This window comes from Prosopis cineraria, unplaced genomic scaffold (assembly GCF_029017545.1).
Source record: "Prosopis cineraria cultivar Desert tree isolate PC_DT_omini unplaced genomic scaffold, ASM2901754v1 PC3, whole genome shotgun sequence".
Taxonomy (NCBI): Eukaryota; Viridiplantae; Streptophyta; class Magnoliopsida; order Fabales; family Fabaceae; genus Prosopis; species Prosopis cineraria.
The window spans coordinates 31,592,759-31,603,583 of NW_026555334.1; the positions used below are offsets into that span (position 1 = coordinate 31,592,759).

Genomic DNA, 10,825 nt, shown 5'->3' on the forward strand with positions numbered 1-10,825 from the left:
TTCCAACTACAAAGAGGGCTTCTTCTTCTTTGGCTTATACATCATGTAGAGTCCACTGTTTCCTCTCACGTCTAGCCTCGTGCCAAGTCTTCCAATGAACTCGTCCGAAAACTGCAGAACCCCACTCAGATTCAGCTGATCTAAGTCTAGGAGTGATCCTAAATTTGGCGGTATAGGTCCAATCAGACTATTGTTGCTCATGGAGAGACCTGTTAGGTTCTTCAAGGAAGAGAGACAGTTGGGTAAGGGCCCAATCAATCCACATCCTAAGATGCTAATTGATTTGAGCTTCTTAAGGTTACCAATGAACAAGGGCAGCCCTGCTTTTATGGGGTTCTTATCAATGAGGAAGTATTCTAAAAGCTCCAAACATGATAGGGTTTCAGGAATAGGCCCACTAATAAAGTTATGACTCAGATCAAGTGAGACTAATCTCTTGAGCCTTCCCAGAGTTGGTAGTACTTTTCCGGTGGGCTTGTTGGAACTCAAATCCATTTTTGTGAGAAATTGAAGTTCCCCAAGGGACTCAGGAAGATTGATAAATAATAATTTTACATATTTTTAACTTTTTAATTTATATTTTTAAATATTTATTTGAGACTAATTGAGTTTAATTAGATATTATTTAATTTTATGAGTCAATATTTAGTTTTAAAATTTTAACTATCTAAATTTATGATTTTAAAATATAAATAATATCTTTAATATTTGTACACAATTGCTATTTAATTTTATTTTATTTCTACAGTTTTTCTAAATTTAATTTAAAAAATATCAATAAAGATTATTTTAGATAAGAAAAATACGGACATGTTTGGAGATCAAATCAAGAATTAAATCTTTAAAAATTTTTTAAATTTATTTTGAGTTATTTAATGTAGTTTTTAATTAGAATTATTTAAAATAGTTTTATCATTTTATTAAATTATTAGGTTTAGTTTATTTATGGAAGAGAAGCAGACGCACAGCACGAATTTTTTTTTTTTTTTGGATTGAAGAAGGGACACATCACTTATATATGAATAGAAAAGGCAGAGAAGGGAGAGGCAAGACGACTTGGACGAAAAAAAGAGAAACGGCGATGACGGGACATTCGTGCGGGAGCCATCGCTCTTCCTCTGTTTTTGTTCAATAAGTTTTGACGGCTTTTCTTATTGAGTGTTGTTTGATTTTTAATTTTATAAATAATTAATTTTTTATTGTGATTAATTATAAATTATGATGTTAAATTTTAATCAAAGTCTTTAATATTCAGAGAAGATTTTATTTTAACTTTATTTCAATTTGCTCTTCTTTTTTTTACCTCTGAATTTTATACTTTAACTGCTGTTGCTGACTAAAGTAACTTTATTACATAATTTTTGGATTATAAATTTTATCTGAGGTTTTGCTTGTTACAGTCAATTGATATAGTATTGTAAGAGTAATTTGGTTTAACTTGGGTGATTATTTATGCTTGGTTTCTTGTATGATTAACTTAAAATAGTTATTAGATTGTGGGTTAAAGGAGATCTCAGTTATTTTATAACTTAATTTCTTTTTAAATTCTTAAATGACAAATTGAGAAATAAATTATAAAGCCAGAATAATAAGGTTAAATACAATTAATTTATTTTGTGAATGAGGAAGATTAAGTTTAGGTGATTGGGATTGTGATTGATTGCACTGTTTATTTTTGATAATTTTTTCAGTTCAATTTTATTTACTTATTTAATTTTAATTTAGATTTTTTAATTAATTTCATTATAAAAAAACCCCATTATTTACCTTTTCATATTTATAATTCAAATAATTACTCTACTGACTCTTAGAAAAACGACCTAAGTTGCGCTTTACTATAAAATTTAATTTTTATTAATTTTGATGCTATTCAATAGTAGTGTCAAAATTTTGGCGTCGTTATCGAGAAGTCAAAAGTGTTAACTTTTTGAGTTTGGTTGTTAGTTTTTTTTCCTTTCTCATTATTTTTATTATTTTTTAATTTTCTAGGATTTTTAATTTTTTTTCTTTACTTATTTTAGGTGTTTTTCATTGTTTTTCTAGTATATTAGTGTATGACAAAGTCTTTTTAAGATAAATTAATTGATTTGAACTCTGAGATTGAGAGAACTTGTTGTAGTAACCGTAAGAAACAAAAGTACCGTAAAATTAGGGATAGTATGATTTTTAAAATTTTGTCTGAATTGATTGATAATGTTATAAGTGATTCTAAATCTAACTTTGACTCTATAATTAAGTTGAAAAATATGACTGAAAATAATAATGATAATAGGACAATTAAAGAATTGGCCGCCCCTAAAAATTTATACATTCAATATCCTAATTTAGATGCAAATGCTAGTTTTAAATTGAAATATAGTTTAGTACATTTGCTACCTAAATTTCATGATCTTGCAGGAGAGGACCCAAACAGGCACTTAAAGGAATTTCATATTGTGTACTCTATCATAAAGCCTTAATGAGTTTCAGAAAAGCAAATCAAATTGAGGCCTTTTCCTTTTTCATTGGATGGAGTGACAAAAGATTGAATATATTACTTACAACTAGGTGCCATTACCTCTTGGAATCAAATGACACAGTTATTCTTCAAAAAATTCTTTCGTGCCTCTCGCACAGCAGCAATTAAAAAAGATATTTGTAGGATTCTTCAGATGACTGAGGAGACATTTCATGAATATTGAGAGAGATTTAAGAAATTATATGCAAGCTGCCCTCACCATCAAATATTTGATCAGCAGCTGGTTTAACATTTTTATGAAGGTTTCTTATCAACATATAGGTGGTTTGTTAATGCTGTAGCTGGTGGTGTTTTGGTAAAACTTACTCCAATTGATGCCATGAATTTCATCTCTAAGACGGCACAGAATTCTCAACAATTTGGTACGTGGGCTAACTAAGCAGTCAAAAGGGTGAATGAGATTCAAACACTATAATATGATTCTAAATTTGAGAACAAGATGGAGAAGATCTCTAACATGGTTAGGCACATTATCTTAACACAACAAAAATTAATAAATTCACCAATAGTGTCTATTTTTCCACAATCATATCCCCCACAAACATATGCACAACCTTAGTTTTATAATCCTCAACAGGCTACTGTATTTTCAGCTTTAGTTGGGCCTCTAGGTGGCATCTGTTCTTTGGCCACACACACTAATAATCAGTACCCACAGTTGACTGATGAAGTTGAGAATTGTGCTAGAATTTTTCCAACTAAACCTATGCAATGTCTCCCAAAGTTGGAGGTAAATCTCCGAAGAGGATTGGGTTAGATTGCAATGCCAAGTGTCCTAAAGAAGAAGAAGAATGAAAGATAGATGTAGGAAGAGTGACTAGTAAAGCTACAAAATAGCTAAAAATTGAAAGGGTTTTCAAGTAATGAAGTTTCACCAAGGATTCTGATAAGTAAGTAGATAGTTTACAAGGTGGGAAGATTATATCAGGACCAGTGTGGATCTTCATAACATGAAAGATTGATGGGTCTTCACTGAGAAATTGGCACTCAACGCCAGGCCATGGAGTTTCTGTACAAGGTTGTGGGTATGCCTGTGCCCAATCAGGGTCATATGGAAGAGCTCCCGTCACTTCAAACAACCTCAATAGTTCCTCCTCCTCATGTGCATTATTCTGCATTGCCCTAATTCCACTTGAAAATACAAGAAACTCAGCAAGAAGAAGGAGATGCGGATATGCCATTTGATACAATGCCAAAGCCAGAATGAATTGCAGGAACTTTTAGGTTTGGGGACAATTAAAAAGGCTCTTACATGAATGGTGTAGATGGGGAAAAAGAAACTCTAGACATGTCATCTTTTGTGTCAGCGTGAAAGCTACTTGCAACTGCAAAGTAGAAACTAGAAAGCTAAGGGTGCTGCCTTGTGACAGTGTTAGTTTGCATGGGAAAGGGGGTAGGATGGGAAAAGAGAAAAGGCTTTAGCTACCAAAAACTGCAATATGAATTTCCAGGTCAGTCAAATGAGGTGTTCCAAAACAGCATATGGCCAAATCGGACAAGACACGATGATGTGCTCCTGTGAAGAAGTTTGAAGCCGACCAAACACCGATGATATAGCAAAGACTTACATTCTCAGCTGCCTCGTCCATAAACTACTATTTCACTGTATGTACTGTCCCATCCTGATCCTTTACTGTTCACTCTTGCTTTTCAGCCTTTCCTCTGCAACTCTATGTATCTATCATTTTTCAACCGGCGACAATTACCATCGTATCAAGCAATTATCTCAATGACTCAGTGTACGTTTGGATAACATCTTGATTTATGTTGGGATGACCCAAATTTAAGTTGAAATGTTAAAAGCCCATTTACTTTTGTTTGTATAAAAAAAAAAATAGCAACTGAGATCAAGAGTTGAACAAGCATTTTTCACAAAATTGTTAGCTCTAGCTTCTCAATGTTGTATAGGGTGGGCGGTGAATGTCGAGAAGCATTTTAACATGTGCTTGTATTGAAAAATTTATAATTGATATTAACAAATTAAGGTTAAAAAAATAATGTGATTTATATTTAAATATTTTTTTAAAAAAGTCAGTTAAATAAATTAAAATTTGTTTGGAGAATATAATTCAAAAATCAGTTAATATATTTAATGACAAAAACTAACATAAATTTTCTTGTATATATATTTTTATTAATTAATAAGTAAAAATATTAAACTTAAAATTATAATTAATAAAAAAAATATTAATATTTGAAAAGTTAGCATTAATATTTAAAAAAATATCAATATTTAACAAAATCTTAATATTTCTGCTTTTAGAATACCTACGTTTTATAGTAAATTTCATTATTTAATTTAACTTTTTAAATATTAATATTTTTTCCTATTAATTATAATTTTAAGTTTAATATTTTTACTTACTCCCTTCGTTAAAAAATATAAGGCATTTTTAACTAAATCTCACCTCTCAATAAAGTAGTTACCTACTATCAAACTAACTCTATCTTTTTATATTTACCCTTATTAAACACCCTATAGTAAATATAAAGTTATTATTATTGGGGGCACTTTTAAAAAAGATAATAATTACACCTCAAAAAATTAAAAATGCCTTACATTTGTGAGCATCCAACTCCTCAAAAAAAAATTTTATATTTTTGAACGGAGGAAATTTTAATTAATAAAAAAAATATATTGAAGAAAATTTATGTTAGTTTTTATCATTAAATATCTTAACTGACTTTTGAATCAAATTATCAAAATAAATTTTAGTTAAATTAAATAAATTAAAAATACCTTACATTTGTGAGCATCCAACTCCTTAAAAAATGTCTTACATTTTTTAACGGAGGGAATTTTAATTAATAACAAAAATATAAACAAGAAAACTTATGTTAGTTTTCATCGTTGAATATCTCAACTGACTTTTGAATCAAATTATTTAAATAAATTTTAGTTTATTTAACTAACTTTTTTTTAAAAAGTATCCAAACATAAATCACATTACTTTTTTTCTAACCTTAGTTTGCTAATTTTAATTGAATCCTAACCTCAATTGTAAATTTTTTAATCTAAACACATATTCAATCACTTATTGATCATTCATCAAATATGAATCTTGTGAAGATATTAGCTAGGAAATTCTTGCAAATATCATTGAAGTTTTGTATTTTGTGAGAGTGGTCACCTTGTCAGTTTTTTTTTTAAGTTTTGATTAAGTTATAACTCAATTCTTAAATTTTAACCCATTGTAACTCAATTCTTATAGTTTTGATTCAATTGTAACTTACTACTTTTACAACTCAATCCTTATAGTTTTAATTAATAACAAAAATATAAACAAGAAAACTTATGTTAGTTTTCATCGTTGAATATCTCAATTGACTTTTGAATTAAATTATTTAAATAAATTTTAGTTTATCTAACTAACTTTTTTTTTAAAAAGTATCCAAACATAAATCACATTACTTTTTTTCTAACCTTAGTTTGCTAATTTTAATTGAATCCTAACCTCAATTATAAATTTTTTAATCCAAACACATATTCAATCACTTATTGATCATTCATCAAATATGAATCTTGTGAAGATATTAGCTAGGAAATTCTTGCAAATATCATTGAAGTTTTGTATTTTGTGAGAGTGGTCACCTTGTCAGTTTTTTTTTTTTTAAGTTTTGATTAAGTTACAACTCAATTCTTAAATTTTAACCCATTGTAACTCAATTCTTATAGTTTTGATTCAATTGTAACTTACTACTTTTACAACTCAATCCTTATAGTTTTAATTATTTAAACATTGATATCTATATTTTAAAAAATAAAATTAGAAAGATTAAAATTATGTTAAAATTTAGGAATAATATTTTAAATTACAAAACCATTTTAATCTTTATAAGGATTATAAAGATTAAAATTTTAAAACACTTTTAGTATTTATAATTTTATTTTTAAAAATATAGGAACCAATATTTAAATAGTTAAAACTATAGGGGCTGAGTTGCAAGAGTTAAAGTTAAGAAATTAAGTTACAACTAAATCAAAACTATAAATATAGAGTTACAATAAATTAAAGTTGAAGGTCTAAGTTACAATTGGATTAAAACTATAAGGATCAAATAATTAATTTTTTTCACTTTTTTTCATATCCAACCACACAAAAAAAGGGCTAAGGCTTAATTTTGTCCTTCATTATGCGAAGGATCACTAATGACCCTAAACTTGACTTGGAATTATTTTTACCCTTCAATTTAAAAGATTCCCTCTCCCAGCACCCCCATGTCAAAGTGTGTTACATCCACTAGTATGGGCCCCATCTTTTGAATTTTAATATATTTTTATTGTCTAATATTACTTGTGGGTCCCACATTATTTTTTAATATTTTTATGCTCTCTCTCCTCTCCCTCTTTCTATAACTCCCCATCTTCTTCCCTACATCTCCTTCTCATATCTCTCCCCTTCTCCTCTCCCACATTTGCGATCCTTGTCCTAGAACATTTTTAGCCAGTAAATCAACCTCCCTATCAGCAACTCAGTCAAGCTTTAAAATATGGACTTGCCAATCATGCTATAACTAGCACTACATCTCATGAATAATAACGCAGTTCTCATAAGTGTTAATCTCATCTACTTGTATTAGTTTGATGGCTTCCATATAATCACAAAAAGGCTTGATGGATAATGTTTTTGTCACATACACACTGAAGCCCCATCAAGCACCCTTACAACTCTAGAAGCTTCTAACCTAATGAAATAATCACCCACCTGCATCTATGTCCTTCGTTACTTGGTGGAGCTTGCTGGTTGAACCTTCGCCATGCTTATTGTCCACAACACTAGAAACCAGACTACCCTGCCATTGGCAAAACCTAAGCTCTTTAACAACATCATTAATGCCTTTGAAAAATTTAAGCAACACACAGGTGGTGTGTCTGCCCAGCCCTTAATAATAATCTCTCCTTACTTTACCATGCATGAAGATATCTATAACCCTGTAGAAGACAAGAGATTCACTTTCATTATCATCCCTTTTCACAAGCAACAAACCGTTAAGAGTGGAATGGAAGACACCAACATGACCTTCCGTACCATTAACCAGAACTTGCTCACCAACTCATCTTGCTCCATCAGAATCCTCATCAGCAGAGGACTCACTGACTCTAACAGATTAGCTACCATATGTAAGGTAACCCTTACTAATCTATCATTAGCTCCAAAATCAAGTAATCATGGAACTAACCCGATTGAATTATCAAATTTGTAAAATTTACATAAATAGGATCTCAAGTTTTCAAAACTTATAATGCCATAAAATCATTTTAAAAAAAATGAAATCAAAGTAAAACATTTATGCGGAAGCATGATCATACAAGATAAATAACATCAAATTAGGATCAAAAAAGTAAAAATAAAAATTCTAGCAAAATACATTGTAGCATAAAATTTTATGTTACAGTATAAACTACAGAACCCATGACAGTAAAAAAAAGCTGCCATGGCATATTTCCTAGCCAAACTTTTGACACGCATTAAATCTCCATCCAACGTCTGATTGAGATGATCTAAGTTCCTACAGAAAGCTTTCTTCAAGCTCTAACTAATGGCACTAATTTTACATTCAAATCATTTCTCAATTAAAGGTTGGACACCAAAGAGCAAAGTTACTCTTTTATATTTTCAAAACACAACTAAGGTATTCAAACTCAATTTGAGTACCAAAAGCCCATAGCAAATGTTAGACCACACTCAATGGACTATAATGAACTTGTGTAATACACCACAATATTCAAATAACACTTATATCACATTTTTACTGCTTAACCCCTTAATCACAAAAACATAAGGCGAAGCTAAAATGTGTAATTTCACTTTTAAATCACCATCATTCACAAATATACTCACTCCTTATTTACACAAATATTTTAGCTTTGTGCACTATCTCAACTAAAAAAATACCACATGTACTAAGGTCCAAAATACACATTTCAAAACTCAATATTCAATAGTGTAAATATAACAAAATATGAACATTTTCATTGGCAATATCATGACAATTATACATTAATCAAAAGTCATTAAGGCATTATAATAGAAAATTTGATTCCTTAACCTCGTATGCCTTTCCCTTGTCCCAACCAAAGCTAACATCTATAAAACATTAAATAGAAAGATGAATACAATCACTCAGTAACTAAGGTCAATCTAGCCTATATAGTTCCATATCAATTAATTATAGATGCAATTGGCAATAGCACAAAATATTTTTTCACAAATATAACAAACATAGCCACAGTCACAACAATAACAACCATGTAACTGGGCATTAAAGACATATCATCATGTATTTACTAATTATGCAAAATATGAGGTCGTAAAACTAACAACCATACATCCCTAACGCATGCCAGACCACAATACACTAGTACAAAATATAAAATTTATGGGGTACTTTTTACATCGGTTGGAAGGCAAATGGTGTAAAAAATAAAAGCGGTGGCATTTTTGTAATTATCTTGAATTATGTGACACTTTTTACACCGGGTGTCCAGGCACCCGGTGTAAAAAGTTATCTTTTTACACCGGGTTCCCCCACCCGGTGTAAAAAGGACACTTTTTACATCGGGTGTCCAGGCACCCGGTGTAAAAACTATACTTTTTACACCGGGTGCCTGGACACCCGATGTAAAAAATGTTTTTTAAATTCATTTCTCCCTTCATTCATCAGTTCCCTCGTCTCCTCCTTCTCGCACCCTCCCTCTCGTCTCCCCTTCGTCCGCCCACTCCCCCTCCCCCTCGTCTTCTCCCTCGCCGGCCGCCCTCCCCCCCATCCGCCTAGCCTTCCCACCCGTCCGCCGAGCCCCCTCCCCCTCCTCCCCTCGCCGCCCACTCCCCTTCCCCCTCGGTCCGCCTAGCCCCCTCCCCTTCGTCCTGTCGCTCCCCCTCCCCCTTGTCCCGCTGCCCCCTCCCCCTCCCCCTCGGTTCGCCCGGCCGCCCCCTTCCCCTCCCCCTAGGTCCGCCTAACCCCCTCCTCCCTTCTCCCCCTCGTCCCGTCGCCCCCTCCCCCTCCCACTCCCCCTTCCTCGGCCGCCTATCCCCTCCCCCTCGTCCCGCCGCCCGTCCCCCTCCCCCTCCCCCTTCCTCGGCCTTCCCCCTTCCCCTCGTCCCGCCGCCCATTCCCCCTCCCCCTTTCCCCTTGCCCACCCCTTCACTCTCCCGCCCCCTGCCCCTCTCCCTCCCTCTTGCCCCCCTCCACCACTCCTTCTCCCTCCCTCTCAGTGTTGAGCCGTTGCTGTAGCTGCCACCACCCAGGTATGTGTTGAATATAAATTTTTAAATTTTATAATGTTTAAATTTAGTTTTTAATGATATTGATTGTTGTTGGGAGTGCTGTTAGTGGCTTCATAAAGCCTCAGGTTGTTGCATGTGATTCATTTATTTGGTTTAAAAGTGTTAATTTTCCTGTGTAAAATTTTCTAAAACTTTTGGGAAATTCAATTTTTAGGGGAGACTCTGTCGAATTTTTTTTGAATTTATTCTTTCCTCTAATTTTTTTAAATTTAGTTTTTAATGATATTGATTGTTGCTGGGAGTGCTGTTAGTGGCTTCATAAGGCCTCAGGTTGTTGTATGTGATTATTTATTTGGTTTAAAATTGTCAATTTTCTCTTATAAATTTTTTTTAAAAGTCTTGGGAGATCCAATTTTTAGAGGAGATTCTGTCAAAATTTTTTCAAATCTTAATTTAATTAGGAACTTAGTTTTTTAAAATAGTTTGAAGATAATAACATTAGTTATATTCTTTAGGAGGTGACATATGGATCGTAGTTGGATGAATGCTAGACGAACGAGTGACGAGTATGATAATGGGGTGAAAGAATTTTTGGAATTTGCTAAGAAAAATGCTGTTGACAATAGTGAAAGGTTCTATTGTCCTTGTGTTAATTGTTTGAATGAGAGGAGACTAGGTGTTCCCGAAATAAGAGAGCACTTAGTTTGTGATGGGATTTGCAAAAATTATACAATATGGATTTGGCATGGTGAACGATTGAAAAATTATAGTAACACATCTCAATGTGTGGGAGTTGATAATCTTGATGATGAAGTAGAAATGAATGAAGATCGATTAGAGGACATGATCCGTGATGTTGGGGAAGAGGCTTTTGAACGAGCACATGTGTATGATAACTTGTGCACTGACGCAGAGAAGCCTCTATACTCGGGGTGCACTGATTTTAGTTTGTTATCTGGGGTGTTAAAACTAGTTACCTTAAAGGCAAGAGCTGGGTGGAGTGATCAAAGTTTCACATGGTTGTTAGAGTTACTTCAAATAATGTTTCCGAAGGGCAATGTACTACCAAATCATTATT

The 10,825-nt window shown here is 32.7% G+C and overlaps 1 protein-coding gene and 1 non-coding gene across 2 annotated transcripts; both read right to left on the reverse strand.

Moving 5' to 3' along the window:
• Positions 1-6: 6 nt before the first annotated feature.
• LOC129305517 (receptor like protein 29-like) lies at positions 7-495 on the reverse strand. Its single transcript, XM_054945524.1, has one exon. It carries the CDS (start codon positions 493-495, stop codon positions 7-9), a length of 489 nt encoding a protein of 162 aa, XP_054801499.1.
• Positions 496-2,620: 2,125 nt separating this feature from the next.
• LOC129307576 (small nucleolar RNA R71) lies at positions 2,621-2,725 on the reverse strand. The gene has a single exon (XR_008592462.1). It is a non-coding gene; the product is annotated as a small nucleolar RNA R71 (small nucleolar RNA).
• Positions 2,726-10,825: the final 8,100 nt, after the last annotated feature.